At 40.4% G+C, this 17,468-nt stretch overlaps 1 protein-coding gene across 10 annotated transcripts in view; it reads left to right on the forward strand.

The window, feature by feature from the left end:
• The window catches only part of MECOM (MDS1 and EVI1 complex locus), an 881,649-nt gene that overhangs the window by 861,028 nt on the left and 3,153 nt on the right, over window positions 1-17,468 (forward strand). For all 10 annotated transcript variants that reach the window (XM_029616015.1, XM_029616016.1, XM_029616018.1 and 7 more), the window contains 3 exons: window positions 2,430-2,574; window positions 12,264-12,497; window positions 16,960-17,143. In XM_029616015.1, coding sequence (XP_029471875.1) covers window positions 2,430-2,574; window positions 12,264-12,497; window positions 16,960-17,143 — 563 coding nt within the window. The remainder of the gene's footprint in view (window positions 1-2,429; window positions 2,575-12,263; window positions 12,498-16,959; window positions 17,144-17,468) is intronic.

Here is a 17,468-nt window from a genome sequence, read left to right on the forward strand (position 1 = left end):
GGGGGAACGGGGGAGGGGGTGTTGAGTCTAAAGATCTAGGAAGGTCTCAGTGACTTGGAGAAGGACTGGGTGAACCGAGGGAGGAATCAGAAAATTGGTAATTTCAATTACATGCCCAAGTTTGAAAATATACCAACTTAACGCATGTAAATCAGGGTTTTAGACAAGCAAGTCATATGTTTTCACGTGTAAAATATACGAGCATATGTTTCTATAATATTTAAGAAAAGTATGTGCATTTGGTGCATGCCATATGCTCTTTAAATGCATTGCGGGTATTCACATGTAAGCACATATATGCATGCATTTTGGATTATTGATCTGTGTGTATTTTCAAATCTGCACATACCTGATATGTACAGGTTATAAAATACTGTTCTAGATCTCTGTGTGACCGTATATGTGCATACTTGGGGCTGTGTGGGGTTGTTCGAAAGTTATCCTCCTAGTTTGTAGCAGATAGATCAACGTACATTGACTAAGCTGGGCTAACAATGTCATGAACAGCTCACAGGCGTGGTCGTTTCCAGCAGCACATACGTGCAAAGAGAATGAGCACGGTTATGCACAGTTTATAAAGTACTGCAACTTTGCCCTGACCCTATACACATGTGTTTCAGTGCAGGTACACTTGTTATGTTCAAAGGCTGGTATTTTGTAAAGTATGCACGTATTCCGCTTGTGAAAACATTTACTTCTGCATGTCCTTTTAATCACCAGACCTTCCAGAAATTCATCCTTCCTCCACCACTTAACCCAGACTTCCCACCCAAAAAATGCAAACAAGTCCAATTTCTGTTTCGCAGTTCAAATAGGTATAAAAGTTTGTGAACAAGTTCGGTAATGTATGCATGTGAGTCGCTTCCATAATTCAAACGTGTGTGTCTTCCGAACCCTGCCTCGGAATGCCCTAGACCACCCTTCCCCCCCCCCCCCCCTTAACATTTACACACAACACTGTTACTACGCGACTCTTTCCGGATTTTACAAAATACTACTTAAGCACGTACATGCTGCTTACGTGCGTAATTTCCAATTATACGTGCGGAAAATCACCCCTAGAAAAGAGGTTCCTATAATTCCACCTGCATTTCCGAAACATTGAAGAGCAGTTAAATCTGACAGCAATTTCTATTGGGGGATCCAATCTGGCCCTCTCGTGCAAAACTGGTATGTGTAATGACTGAGTAGTTCATTACATTTCTTGGCAGAAAATACTACTGTACAGCTTAGCAGACGGCTTCGATGGTCATGAGCTGCGACCGTTTCAGAAGGGGTTTTGCTTAACAGGGATTGTTGTTTCCACGTCTCCTGTGTTCCAGATGTTTGGGTCAAGCAGCAAAAGCAAACTTCCACTGTGAGCTGTATCGCACTCCCAGCACTCATCTGTTCTAGGTGTTCATAGGCCCTTAGTCCCTGTTGCAGATATCAGTGAAAAAGGCAGTGAAACACCTTTTGACCTGTCACACGAGAAGTCATTATTCTTGTTCTCCTAAGTTTTTGATTTTTGATCATAGGTAGCCTTCTGGTTTCTAGCAAATGTAGCATTATAACGTGAAATTTGTCTTCAGCCTTGTGCTTCTTTTGCTAGACAAATAGATGCTGTAAATTAGAGGTTATAGAAACATTTGTAGAACATACACAAGGCCTTGCCAATGCTGCAAAACCCCAAGATGACATTTACATATGAAATGAGGATTAATTTAACATGAAAAGTGAGAGCAAATTACCATATGCCCATTCAGATTAATTGTATATTGTAGAAAGTCAATCATAGAAATGTTTACAATTATGTATCCTAGTTTTGGGGTTGGAAATGTACAACTGTAAATCCTATATAATATCTTATTATCAATAAAATCATCTGAGAGAGGGAGTTTTATGTTGTGCTTTGCATAGCCCTCTGCCAGTCTTTCTCTTCATAAGGCCTTATTATATTATTTCATAGCATTTAAATAACCACATTTCATCTTCCTACTCCTGGTCATCTCCATAAACATGAGATGGGGAAAACAGCCTCAGAAAAATGGGACTGAGGGATCTGTACCCTCTAGTTTCCATCTTGCCCGCTCCCCTCCATGCACACACTCAGAAAACAGACACTGACTAGAAACCTCTGAGCAAGGAGGCTCTGGATTGCACCACTATTCCCACAGAACAGAGGGGAGTGCCGGGAAATTCCATTCTACTATTCTGTAGGTTACAGTTCATTTTGTTCTGTTTGGCTGCTTACCTTTTTCATCGGGAAACACTCAAGTAAAACTACGTTTCACCTCCTGGGAATAAGATTTTCCTTCTGACTCTGGCATTAACTGAAAACAATTCCCGAGATGTTCTATTCTAGCTAAGGCACTAACTGAATGCAGTGGGCTGTGTCAGTGTTAAGAGATAATTGCAAAAGCAGTAACCCAGTGTGTGATGTTCCTCAGGTACAGCAACATCCTCACCTCATTCAGAACTGGAAAGCACAGGCGCAATCCTAGATGATAAGGAAGATTCTTACTTTACTGAAATTCGGAATTTCATTGGCAACAACAGCCATAATGATCAGTCACCCAGGAACTCAGATGAAAGGTAAAGCACGCATGATTTAACACCCACCCCCAAAAAAAAAAAGAAACATAAAACAAAATTAACCACACAGCATGCACTTTCTATTGCATGATGTTTCAGTAAAAAGTAATGTTCTTTGGTGATAATTTGCATGCATATTTAGGTGGTTGTAGCTGAAGATGTGTAATGGTTTTTTAATAAATTAAAAAACAAAAAAAAGATGTGTATTCCTCAATCAAATTTGAGCAGATTTGGTCAATTCTCACAGGTCCACAGCTGGCAGATTTGATATATCGTCCTGTGACTTGATGAACTTGTGGGGATTCTGCACTAAATTTGATCATATTTTTCTCAGATTTGCTGGGGAAATGTCCTCACGTTTCCTCATTAAGCCTTAGGGAAATGGAAAAACTCAAGAGGCTGAAAATCCGTTCTCTCTGTGTGATAAAACTGCAGCCTGGGTTGCCATTAAAGAGAGTGCATTGACATTGTTCATTTAATAGGAAATTCACAGAGGTGGTAGATGAACTGAATAGACAAGGAATATGGGGTGATCCATTGAGCAGCAAAGGCCCTGTCCAATGCAGATTCATCTGGAGCAGTTTAGTGAATAAAGTTTTGTATATGCACTAGGGATGTGAATCGGTACCGGACTCGTTTCCGGTATCGAGTTCGGGTAAAAACCGCAGGAAATCTTCATTCCCGCGATTATTACCTGTTTTAATCGGCTGTGTCGTGCCGAAAAAACCCCAAAACACCCTGACCCTTTAAATTTAATTCTTTCGCATCCCCCACCCTCCCGAACCCTCCCCCCCCCAAATTTTTAAAGTACCTGGTGGTCCAGCGGGGGTCCCAGGAGCGATCTCCCGCTCTCGGGCCGTCGGCTGCCACTAATCAAAATGGCGCCGATGGCCCTTTGCCCTTAGCATGTGACAGGGTATCCGTGCCATTGGCCGGCCCCTGTCACATGGTAGGAGAAATGGATGGCATTTGTTGAAAGCCTCCCCAGGCTTTCCCTTGGGCAAAAATGCCAAACTTGCATTCTTTCTGCACCCCTGTCATATTATTCACCGACTTTCACAAGCTGAAAAGTCTGATGCCTTCCTAAGCACCTAACACCAAATAAAATTTGGTGCAACTAGGAATAGCATCCAAAATTATAAGGGGTGAAGCTCGTAAACCCACACAAACTGCAGCATACCCAGAGATTCACCACAGTCTCTGAAATCTGGCTGTTCTGTTGCACTGAGGCGAAACGTTTTGCTCCTTACATTTAAGGACAATGAAGAGAAACTTTATTCAAAGAAAAATGTTTTATAAAAATATGTTCTAAGCTGCTGTGCTTTAAGGCCTATGATTATTCATGACCCATGTAAGCTGGTTGACAAATATAGGTCTATATGCTGCCGGGGGTTATGATGGTCTTTCAAGCTTACACTTATGCTTATGATTGATAAGGCAAAGTGATTGTGTGAATGCCATTTTGTTGCTTGGCAATGAGTCTAAAAACAGGATCCAGGATTTTAGTTAGAGATGTGAATCGGAACCGGAATCGGTTCCATTTTTAAAGATGGCGCCGGCCGTCTATTACTCCTCCCATGTGACAGGGGCCAGCCAATGGCATGGATACCCTGTCATATAGTAAGGGCAAAGGGCTATTGGCACCATTTTGATTAGTGGCAGCCGACGGCCCGAGAGCGGGAGATTGCTCCCGGGACCCCCACTGGACCACCAGGTAATTTTAAAAAGTTTTGGGGGGGGGGGGGTCAGGAGGGTGTTTTAAAGGGTCAGGGTGGGTTTAGGGGTTGTTTTTGTGTGCCATTTTTCCTGCCCTCCCCCAAAACGATAAGAGAACCCCCACGAACAATTTTGTGGGGTTTTCCTATCGGTTTCGGGGAGCCCCCGATTTCTGACGAATTTGAAAATATCGTACGATATTTTCTTTTGTCAGAAAAATGATTCACATCCCTAATTTTAGTCTTTGGAACTTAAGGCAGAGGTGGGCAAACTATGGCCCGCGGAAGGCTACTGTCTGGCTTGCAGTGGTGAGAGCATGTCACCTCCATTTGAAATAACATCGATGGGCCAAAAATGTTGCTACCACAGGCTGGATGAGGCCTGACCTCATGCCTTTGCTATAACTTGAAAGGAAATAAATCCCTTCCTCCCATCTGGAACTCAGAGGGAGACCTCCTTCCCATCCCTGGCTTATGACCTGATTTACTAAGGCATTTTCCCCATTCTGCGTGTATGGGAAAGAAGCTTAGTAAATAAGGTATCTTTGTATCCAGTAGGTTGCATGATCTGAGACAACACGGTTTTTACCAGAGGAAGGTCATGCCAAATGAATCTGATAGATTTTTTTTTTTTTATTGGGTGACTAGAGAATTAGATCAGTGAAGAACACGCGATGTGATTCACTTATATTTCAGTAAAACCTTTTATATAGTCCCACGTAGGAGGCGTATGAATAAAAGGAAAAGCCTGGGAGTAGATTCCAAGGTGGTGAAATGGATTATAAATTAGATGACAATGAATAATGGCAGATGGAACCTACTTGACTGCCTCAAGGATTGGTTCTGAGGTCAATTCTGTCCAATATCTTTGAGAGATATTGTGGAGAGGGTAGAAGGAAGTTTCTTTTTGTGGATGGCACTAAGATCTGGCCAACCCGCCCCTCCAGATCCAACCTTGCTGGCACCCTATACACCCCCTCCCTAAAAACTGCTCACCAAGCCTCAGCCAGAGAAAGGGCTTTCTCTATTGCCGGCCCTTCCCTATGGAACACCCTGCTCACGGCCCTCCGCCTAGAACCTAACCTGTCTAAATTTAAAAAAGGGCTCAAAACCTGGCTCTTTACATTAGCATACCCAGACGTTGACCAAACGTAGCTTGCACTTTAACCCCGCAACCCACCCTTTCCCCTCTCCTCCTCTCTGCTTCTCCTTTTCTCCCCCTTTCTTCACCCCAAGCAAAGACTCCAAAATATAGTGTTTCTCCCCCCTAAGCAATGACGCCTAAATTCTGTTATTAGTTTCCCCTCACCCTCCTTTAAGCCTACCCTACCATTCCCCCCCCCCCCCCCACCTCTCCCTGTCACTGCCATCACTGGTCTGGTACCTAGCAGCCCAACTGTACATAGTGTCTATTGTTAATTTTATTTTCTTCAAATGTTCCTCTCAAATTTCTCTCTTTCCCTATCTTTCCTACTGCTCCTCCTTCCCCTCCCTGTTTATTGTATTTCTCTCTCTTGTTATTTTGTTACAATGTAATGTTCCGACGAAAGTCGGTATATAAAAATCAACAAATAAATAAATAAAATAAATCTGCAACAGAGTGGACACCCCTGAAGGAATAGAAAGAAAGAGAAGCATTAAAGGTGGTGGAATTCTGGGATTCGTTGCGAAGGGTAGGGTCATGTATTTGGGATGCAGTAATCTGAATGAGATGTATGTGATGAGGGGCAAGAGACTGATGTGCATGGACCAGGAGGGAGACTTTGGAGTGATAATGTCTGATGATCTGAAGGTAGCAAAGCAATATGACAGGGTGGTGACTAAGGTCAGAGAGATGCTGGGCTGCAGAGAGAATGACATAACCAGCAGGAAGAAGGAAGTGATAATGCCTCTGCACAGGTAGTTGGTGAGGCCTCATCTGGAGTACTGTTTTCACTCCTAGGGACCATATCTCAAAAAGGATAGAGTCACGATAGGAGGTCCAGAGAAAGGCAACCAAATGGTGTGGAGTCTGCAATATGAGATTGGAGGACCTAAATATGTTCAGTATGCCCTGAAGGAGAAGGGAGACAGGGAAGATATACCGATTTGGAAATGCCTGAAAGCAGGGGGCACTTGACCATTCATGCAACAGGGCAATTTCTGAGGGCCCACCTAGCCTCGGATAGATGGTTAGGAACCAATGACCCTTATTACCCAGGAGGCCAGATCACCATCAGTCCACCCCTGCCTGAGAGTTATTAATGCATAGGAATCCAGCCACCTCCAGTGGAAAAGAAGCTGCAGAACTCTAAGTATCATGATATGAAACTCCAGAAGGGTAGATTCAGGAGCCACATCAGGAATATTTCTTCACAGAAAGGTTGGAATGCAATTAAGATCTACACGCATGTCCTTATAAAATTGGAAGTACAAATATGTGAGTGTATGAGTTCCGCACACGTATCCGGCTGCTTTCCAACTTATTCAGCTAAGCAGTGCCTTTCCCAATACTTGGGCAAATTTGAATGTATTCTGATGTGCCACAGTTTATATGGCTATATTCCAATTTATCTGACTAAGGAGTGATAGGCCTATATAGCCACATAAGTCTGTAAAGCACTACTTGTCCATCTAAGTGGCACTTTTCAGACTTATCCAGCTATGTGCCAGTACTTATCCGGATAAATCAGCATTTTATCTGGGTAACTCCAAACTTGTGCAGCTCAAATGTTATAATGTTTCCACCCTGCTTATAAAATACAGTAGCAACTCTGTATGTGTCCATATACACGTGTGAATGGGCAGGCGCAAGCAGTTTTGAAAGTTACCCTCTACAAGGTGAATTTTAAAAGCCCGGCACGCGCCGAAACCAGGAGATACGCAAACATGTTGGGCTGGCAAGCACCGAGCGGATTTTAAATGACACATGTACGTGCGTATCTCCCGCTACGCGCCCAAATGAAAAGTTGCAGGGCATGAACATTCCTGGATTTCAGCTTCACGTTTGCGCGTAAATACTTTTATGCAGAGGTGTGCGCCGTGGGCCCCCTGCCGCGTAACTTTACTTCTGGTATGGAGGACATGTAAGTAATAAAAATAAAGAGAAATAGGCAGATCCGTAGGGTTTCAAGGGTTGGGACGAACAGAGGAAAAGGGAGGCTGATATAAACTAGGGGGGGTTTTGGAAGTCCTATTCATTACCTGGGCGAACTGGGATCGAACTGGGAAAAACTGGTAATGGCGGCGTGCGTGGGTTTATAATCTCTCCCACTTGCATGGTAGAAGTGGCATTTATGCGCATAGATGTGCATCCATTTACAATTGCGCGCATTTTGTACCATGTACACATATGTGCGTGTAAGTTATCAAATGGCCACGTCCCGACGAATGTGTGCACATGTGCGCCTGGGCGCCTGTTTAAAAGTTACCATCCTAGTGTGTGTTCCTGTTTGGAAATGAAGATGTATTAACGCTTCATTCTCATTTTTACCACACTTTTTACATCAGAAAGTTCTGGATGGTGATCGCGTATTTGCCTTCCTCTTCTTCTTCTTCATGGAGAAAATGAAAGGGGACGTACATGTGAAATATTCATGAAGAAAGCTGATGGAGTTATTGGCTTATGCATATTCCGATTTTTCTGTCACGCGATTGGTGTGCCTCCTAACATCTGGTCTCAACATGTCCTGGAGCAGGAAGTCAGACAAGACACGAGGTCAATGGGTCACACGGAGTTTCCTTTCTGAATTCGGCATTTCTGACTACTCTTGATGGATATTTTATCCTTGGCAAATTACTGCATTCAAAAGTGCAATTAGCGAATCTGTTTTCTTAATCATAAGGCTTTTGTGTTTTTTGGTTCTAGTTCATCTCCCTTTCATTTCTGACAATTTCTGAGTAACATAAGCCAAAAAGTAGGCAGCTCAGACCATGATTAATCATTGTTTAATCTTATGCAAAAGTTCTTGCCATCATTTGATAAAAGATGGTAAAGATATGCATAATGTAAGGAGGCTAATAATTATTTCCCCTTCTCTTGTTTTATTTATTGCAAATTAGGTCTTATGTAGCAAATAGATCATTTCCTGATTTTGTGCTTTTTTATTTATTTATTTTTTTTAAGTATTTCTAATCTAAGATAATTGTGTAGACTTTCTTCTTGGATGGGGGTTTCTGAAAGAAGGAAAACCAAAAACTCACAGTCAACTTCATGTTACTAAAAAAGACCTTTGTCTGTGACTGATGATACGTACATTGCTCGAACAGTTTCTGATTCATTTCTAATGTGGTTTCAGATGATTTAGCAAATTGACGGTTTCCTGGAAAAACAAAATGTAGACAGTACACACACAGACACTAAACCCCCTTGGGATTCGAAAGTGCAGAGTGCTCCTGGGAGATCCAGCCTTATAGACATGAAAGCTTCAGGAGAAGAGTTAGAGCTTTCTGCTAAATATTTAGCACCAAAGAATGAAGTAGATGTTATAAAATAAATAAATAAACCAAGCAAACCAAACCCTAAATGTCTGCATGCATAATCCTCTTTCATTTGTTTACTCTTTATTGGGTCATTAATGGGCTTGTATGCTCGGGTGTCACACAATTATGAATCATGGAGCTGTAGCATCCCTTGGAACAAGTCCTATTCTATTTTTTTCTATTGTTTCCTGAGCTTCTTGTTTACAAAAATGTTTTAAAAACTAGTTATATGAGCTCGTCAAATGAATAGCATTGAGCTAAGCAGCCCTGAGAGTTTTAAAAAATGTGTCTTCAGGTGAGATAATTATCTTTAGTCCCACCACATATAGGGAAGAAACAATCTTCTGTTTAAAAACTTAATCTTTATTTTTTTCATGTCACATTTCTGTGATCTACTAACCTCCCCTGATTCATATGCAAACTTTTTAAGTCAACCAGTACTTTACCAAGTTGATTACATAGAATTACATTGGGCTGTGCTATTCAAGGAGTTTCACATCGTAATATTTGTGGAACCAACCTTACCTACTGACCCTGTGTCACCAAAATCTGTCCCTGAAGGTTTAAGCACCTAATTAACTTTCTTCAGACTGGGCCTTCATAAAAGTGAACCTAATCTGCTCGGGAAAAAAAAAAAAAATCCAAACCCCAAAATGCTAGCATTGGATTGTTAATCATTTTAATAGAAAAATGAAGCAGATTAAGGGTCAGTGCACTAAAGCATTAATGCACGTTAAAGTTTCTTTTAATGCATGCAATCTAGTTTTAATACAAGTAAATTAGCTTGCAAGAATTTATAACCCAGACATTTCCTCCTCCTCCTCCTTTGGGTCTCCAGCTCAGCTGGAACCAGGGCTGGAGTTCCTGGTGCCATGTTTAATGTTTTATTGTTACTAATGCAATTTTTTATTTTACTGTCGATGTACCTCGTTATAAGCCTCTTTGTGCTCACATGTTGCTGAAATTGTAGTACATGTTTAATAATAGTAATAGTAGCAGACCCACCTAATCTGGTCATTGCAGCAACATAGTAACCTTGCAGTCATGGGCCCTGAATCCTGCCATTAGGTGTCACCCTTGAGTGACGGGGACTGTGAACTCTGCCTCCTCAGCATTTATTTATTTAGAAAATATTTATTGATCGCCATTCCTAAGGTCATGGCAATTTACAAATAAAAGAGAAACATAAAACAAAATAAAAACATAATACAATAGTTTAAAATAACATGACCCAGGCAGCGGTATGGTAGTACACAGCATTGCCACTGAGCCGCTGGGCCGGCACAGTTTGTGAGAGTTTTAATGTAGAAACTATGCTAATTAGAGATGTGCTTCATTTAAAGATTTCGGTTTGGGCTTCGGATTGGGTGCTCCGCGGAAAATTTCGTTTTCCCATGATTCGGGGGGGGGGGGGGGGGAGTTTTGGCAATTTTCAACGAAGTGCGTTAGTACACACTAATGTGCCTTACTGCGCACTAACAACCAGTTAGTGCGCACTATCTCAGCATTAGTGCGCAGTACACCGTACGAGAGAGTGCGCACTAGCTAGATGTTAATGCACACTAACAGGATAGTTAGTGTGCGCTAACAGGTTAGTTAGTGCACCCTAATAGAACTTACAGCGCACTAAGTATGTAGAAGTGCGCTGTAACTAATGTTAGTGTGCACTAAAAAATGCAACTTAAAAATTAAAAAGTATCAATTCAGAGGAGTTTGTTAGCTAGAAAACCAGTGCGCACTAATTGGTATTACTGCACACTAAAAGATATGCAGTGTGCAGTAACTCCATTAGTGCACACGAACACGAAATACGAATTTTGCCGAAATTTCAGCAAAAATCGCTTCGTATATCAGCGCTACCGAACCATGACGAATTAGACAATATTGTTGACATTGTCTAATTCGTGAAAAACGAATGCATATCCCTAATGCTAATTGCTTTGCAGGGCGCATTAGAGTAAAAATCTTAACTACACCTCTGGGAAATAGGTTTCTGTAGTAACTCTTGTAGGTAAGGTACAAGTACTTTGCTGTCTGTCATATTTGCGTGTAAGTGATTAAACACTGCATAAATGTGTGTTAATGGCTGATTTTGGCATATCTACAGTAAGTACATTGGCTCCTAAAAATCTATCTTTGAATCTTTTTCAAAATCTATCAACTTTGCCAATAAATCTATTTTCTATAAATTTCCAAAAATTTAAAAACTAGAAAAAATATGCAGACATGGATTTACTTCAAGCTTACCAAGCTGCCTTAAGGATAATTTTTATATGGTTCAACATTTCTTTTTTCTTTCAGGGCACACCTTGCAACTGGCAAGTCAATGAGCTAAAACAGTCCCACAAATTTGTTCATTGTACCACTGCAAATCATTATGGATTTAGTCGGAATCATCCTGCTAATTTTTCTGCTTAAAGGAGTTTTGCCATATTTATAGAATAATGAAACTCCTTTGAGACTTGGACAAAATTGTCTTGCTCCGTGAGAGCTCTTATAGAAAAAAAAATTGGGTCAGTGGGAGTTCAGACACAAATTATGAGTCCCTTTATCTTCTCTCAGTTGGCTGAATGAAAAGTTCAAAAAAGGCTGTGGGAACTTGATTGGACGTTGCCAAAACATTTATGAATTTTCTTCCTTTACCCAGACCGCAAGGACAATTGCAAAGCCATTTACATGGGTAAAACATGTTTTACCTGCCTAAATCGATCATCTGAAACTTTCCCTTCCTCAGTATGGCTTAAGAGTCACATGTGGTGATCCACATCGTGTATTTCAGCCTACAGCACAAAGAGACCTGCAGGGGGAGCGTGGGTAGGCTGAGGTAGGAAATTAAAATGCGTAGATTGTGTTTTCAAATGTACGTGTGTTATTTACCTTGAAAAAAGGACCTGCACAAGTAAACCGGTGCAAGTGTCAACGGGTATCTTGTGTACTTTCTCTTTGAGAATTAGTGCAACGCCCATGGGTAAAATGTCCCCAAGTGCAGGAAATATGAAAATTGTCCCCATATGCATTTATCAACTTAGATATGTGAAAAACAAGTCAATCCAGAAAAAAATGTAATTGTAAACGGCTTAGAATAGTAAATAATGTGGTATATAAATGTTTTAATAAGTGTCACTTTCTATAATTATAGACTACTGTGAGAGTCTAGATAACATTCATGAAAGCATGAACAGCTTTCATGAATGTTATCTAGACTCTCACAGTAGTTAATATAAAGGTCAAACTATAATTATAAACACACCCTTTTGTTCTAGATTGACTTCCTGTTGACGTATATTATAGTATGTCATCCAGTGTTGGACGTTTTCTGTGGTAGCATTTATCAACTCAGAACCATATTTTTCATGTCTTCTATCCATCAATAACATCTTTCTGACCATTACCTCTAAATGTTTTGTTTGGTTTGTAAATATTCTATTTATTGACATTCATGGAACGATGAGACATGCTTCTAGAAACTCCTTCCCTTTGTGTACAAAAAATGTGTATTTGTTTTCCTTTTAGAATCAATGGCAGCCTCTTTAATGATGAAAAGGGTTTGGTGGCAAGTCAGAATTCCGACTTGTTGGATGACGAAGCAGAAGATGAAATGATGCTAGATGAAGACGATGAAGGAAGTAAAATTGCAGGGAAGGCAGTTAAGGAACCCAATGCAAGTAATATCCATGAAGAGACGACAGAAAATGACTATGATGAGTCAAGCAACTTGGAAATGAACTGCAACACTTCCCCTGGCAGGTTGGATTATCTCTTTCTTCTACTGTGTTGCCATTGAGCTAAGAAAACGTAAAAATGTCTTTCCTTCCGGTTTCTATCTTTGCTTCCATTATTTGAAGAACTCATAAGATTTGTTTTCTTTATGAGTCTAGTTTACTATCGCTTTTCTCCCATTCTGTTTGTGTGGGAACAAAGCTTAGTAAATGTGTTGGTGAAATTTTAAAAGACTCATACAGTTCCACCATCAAAGCATAGACCCTGGAAGCATGACAAACTAGTGCTGACCATTGGTACATTAGCCTTGCAGTGAGAAAACCAAAGCAGAAAAATAAACTAATTGTATCATGTCTGTAGCAGTTGGTCTGTTCTGATGAAAATTTCAGACTTACAAACAATTATTCAGCAAACCAAATATAGCTATGTGAAAAATAATTTTCCAAACTAAAGGATGATTTTTTTTTAGCCAATATACTCAGTCCCAGGTTAGTTCATACTGGGGTGAATTTTCAAAGCACTTACATATATAAAATTAGAATACACGCATGTAAGTGGCTTGTACATGTTTAATTGCTATTTTATAAACATTGAAAGTACATGTGTTCTTTAGATCAATGTTTTCCAACCCTTACCTGGAAGCACACCTCACCATTTGGGTTTTCAGGATATCCATAATGAATAGATTTGCATACACTGGAGACTTACTGCATGCAGTAATGTATAATGTATATTCATTGTGGCCGTCATAAAAACCCAACTGGATAGGGGTCCCTCAGGAGAGGGTTGGGCAACATTGCTTTAGGTTTTGCATGTACTATATGTAAATAAACTGTGTAATATGATGTATTAAACAATGTTATAATCTTGAAAACATCATATGTGGAAACTGATAGTTATATTTTTTTATATTCTTTTGAGTGGAAACCTCTAAACGTTGAGAGCTTTCTCCGTCTTAAGAATAGCTCTCGTACTGCCGGATTGCAGTTTTAAATTTATTTTCTTTACAGTCAAAATTGTGCGTAAGACTATAATCGTGTTTCAATCATTGATTTCCACATACACTCACACTCTGAGTTGCCAGTTGTTATCAACTTTTTTTTTGAAATTTTTTTATTTTTTATAAATAGTAAAAGTACACTTATCCTTGCAGAACGTCGAATACATTGGAACAACCCGACACGGCTCGTGTTTCGCTTGCTTCATCAGGGGTAGTCAATATTCTATTTCCAATATCTAAGACTCAAAGATAAAAATGTTCTGCTTGTACTGATTCAGTTATACAATGGACAAACTAAGATTAAACGCTTTATTACATACGTTCCTTGCATCATAGTGTCCTCTTATGTTCTGCTATACGACTTCAGCGTTTCCAAACCGGGGTCCACCATATTGTGGATCCCGGTTTGGAAACGCTGAAGTCGTATAGCAGAACATAAGAGGACACTATGAGAGCTATTCTTAAGACAGAGAAAGCTCTCAACGTTTTTGAGGTTTCCACTCACAAGAATATAAAAATATAAGTATATAACTATCAGTTTCCACATATGATGTTTTCAAGATTATAAAATTAGGTTTTGCATGTACATATATGCATGAAAAAAACGGACTTTCTTGGGCGGAGCCCAAAGTTACATGCATAAGTTGCTATTTTAGAAGAGACTTATAAGAATACACTTGGCAACTTAAGTCATTTTATACCTGCTAATTATCATGCATAATTGATATCGGACTTGTTTATTGCCTACTGTTGGCTGGGTGGGAGCTCTTTGTGAATTGGGAGGCGTTCAGGCTGAAGGACCCGGAGGGTCTCAGTGACCCAGAGAAGGACTGGGTGAACCAGTGGAGGAATCTGAAAACAGTTAATTTCAATCATGCATGCATGTTTTTAAACTATACCAACTTCTGTGTGTAACTGGGTGGGTGGGGGGGTTTTGCACGTATATTTTTTTTAAGTTGGTAGAACAAGTATGCACATTGAGTGCACTGAAATACTCGCTTTCAACGCATTGCCTATATTTGCGCATAATCATACATATGTTGGGGGTAAACATGCATGTATTTCATAATTCACTAGTTGGCCTTCATTCCTACCCGGTCTGGCACTCCGTTTCTCAAAGAAAAAATAAATGGACTCTGAGACATTCAGGTTAAAGCACCGTCCTTAAGTTTTTAACTTGTACACTCTATGGTAAAATTTTTTACCGGCCTATCTTCTTTCCAGCTTGTTACAAGCATCCAAGTTCTCTCCCCCTGTTGATTGTAACTTTGACTTATTCCTACTTATTGTTATCTTTCGTTTACGTGAATCTGTTACTCTAGTTTTTTCCCTTTTGTTAAATTGTAAACCGATCTGATATGGTAAATTTACTATGAAGGTCGGTATAAAAAACGGTTAAATAAATAAATAAATAAATAAATAATTCACACGTATCTGATATGTGCAGTTTATAATATTCTATCATAGATCCTCCCCGTGGCCATGTGCATGCATATATAGTGCCACGCACAGTTCTTTGAACGTTATCCTCATAGAGTATTGTTATTAAAATTGTTGATGTGCGTTTAAATAGCAGCTCTCATCTAAACAGGATCGCAAAGGGTTTTACTGTTTAATACTTGCCTCTCTAATGGATGACCTGGCAGCACATTTGTGGCTCCTGGGCCATGAAAGTTTCCAAAACGGGAAAGGGAGTGAAGGAAAGATGTTTCATTGTCATTATCCAGGGGTGCATGGGTAGATGCACACCCTAGAAGGATAAAATGATGTACCCAAAGTTTTTGCAGAACGATTGACTTGGCAACTCGGGAGCTCTTCTGACTGCTTGTTTCGTGTTTTCTCCACAGACCATATATATCGAGATAACATTAATGAAGCATTAATGAAGCATTGTAGGAACATCTAAAGGGCATTTTAATACCCTCTGCTTAATCTATGCTTCATCTTTAATCACACTGAGGCTGCTTTTTAGCAAGTGACCTCAACTAGTAGAGGTTCTGTTATATCTAACTGATTAGTATAAAACATGTAATTTCCCTTCTATCATTTGTCATTTTAAACCATATCAAGAAGTATGCCATGTCTGTTATTCTAGTCTCAGTCACTACTTGTTATAGTGCAAAAACTTAGGTTAAGAACATAAGAAATTGCCATGCTGGATCAGACCAAGGCATTAAGCCCAGCAACCTGTTTCCAACAGTGGCCAAGACAGGCTACAAAAACCTAAATAGTTCCCTTGTTACTAAAGCCGGCAACAAGCTGCTTATTAATAGAGGTTTATGGACTTCTCCTCCAGGAACTTGTGCAAACCTTTTTTAAACCCAGCTGTGCTAACTGCCTTTACCACATCCAGCGCTTAATTGTGTGTTGAATGAAAAAGAATCTATCTCTGATTTACTGGAAATCCTTATAAATGAAGTCTTCATAGGAACATAAGAAATGCTAATTTGCGTCAGTCCAATGTCCATCAAGTCCAGTATCCTGTCTCTGAAGGTAGCCAGTCCAGCTCATTTGGACATACCTGCCAGATGCTAGTAGGACTATCCTTTCCATATTGTTCACGTCCACGAGTAAGCAGTGGAGACACCCAGGTCTGTCTGGTTAATTATGGGCCTAAGCTCCAGAAACTGTTCAAGCCTTTTTTTTAAAACTAACCTTGACCACTGTCTCTGACAACAAGTGCAGCATAATGAAGTAGTCACAAGGTCCTTGTATCTTTAGAAGTTTAACTGTAGATAGTTTATGCAGTGGGAATTGATTATCATGCAGTTCATACGTTCTTTGCTTTCAGAAGACTGCACCGTAGCTCCGCCTAGATTGGTAGAACTTAAATTGCCATACTGCTTTTTTGACTTTTTTTTCCTGGCACTGAAGTCAGGCTAACCGGTCTGTAGTTTCCCAGCTCGCCCCTGGAGCCCTTTTTAAATATTGGAGTTACATTGGCCACCCTCCGGTCTTCAGGTACAATGACGATTTTAATGATAGGTTACAATTTTTACTAATAGGTCTGAAATTTCATTTTTTAGTTCCTTCCGAATCCTGGGGTGCTCCAATAAAGAAGCGAAATGGGAGGGAACTTCCCTTTTCCCCTCTCCACTCCCCCCAACTAACCTAACGTTTTTTGTTTTTGACCCCAGCTTGCTCTCTCAAGCAGCAGAAAGTTCCGCGCACCGCCCCCGCCCCCTTTTTTTTAAACCCGGCTTTCCCGCGCTTACCGGGAGATACGCGTCTGGCTGGGCTGCTTTGAAAATGCGCGCGGTGCACGCACATATCTCCTGGTATTGGTGCGCCACCGGGGTTTAGAAAGTAGCCCTTTAATGAATAAGGAGCTTAGTAAGTTTAGTGCTTCCTTGATCCAGCGTACAAAAACTTCATACGCAGAAGCAGCCTTCGAGCGGAGATCTTTCCTCAGGCTCTAGCATTATTTTTTGTGACATTCCTATAGAAGTGGGAGTAAAACAAATGTATATCCATTTTGTTTGGTCACAGATATAAAGATGAGGAGTATAAAACTGGACTTTCTGCTCTGGATCATATAAGGCACTTCACGGATAGCCTCAAAATGAGGAAAACAGAAGCAAATCAATACAGTGAAGCTGAACTGGCAGCTTTTACAGCGTCTCACCTGTCAGGGGACCTAAAACAACCATTATACAGGAAGTCCAAGTCACAGGTAAGGCTTCCGGCACATCATCAAGCAACTTTTGTTTCACAAATGCATTTTTTCTTGATTAAGCAGTGGGATCAACCAGATCCAATGTAAAAGGTCGTCTGGGATATTCCTGAAAACAGAGGGTCGAAGAGCTTAGAGTCAGCAGCGCTCTCTGAAAATGATTTCACCTCTATGTTATGGGGATAATTTTGTAACAACATGCATATATTAGCCAGCAAATACGTGCATAAGTTACCCCAGTTTTCAAGGCAAACTTGTGCATGCAAGTCCACTTTGAAAATTGTCCCACCAAATCTCTTCCCGTGCACTTACACCTGCTGCAATG

The sequence above is a fragment of the Rhinatrema bivittatum genome, chromosome 9 (assembly GCF_901001135.1).
Source record: "Rhinatrema bivittatum chromosome 9, aRhiBiv1.1, whole genome shotgun sequence".
Classification (NCBI taxonomy): Eukaryota; Metazoa; Chordata; class Amphibia; order Gymnophiona; family Rhinatrematidae; genus Rhinatrema; species Rhinatrema bivittatum.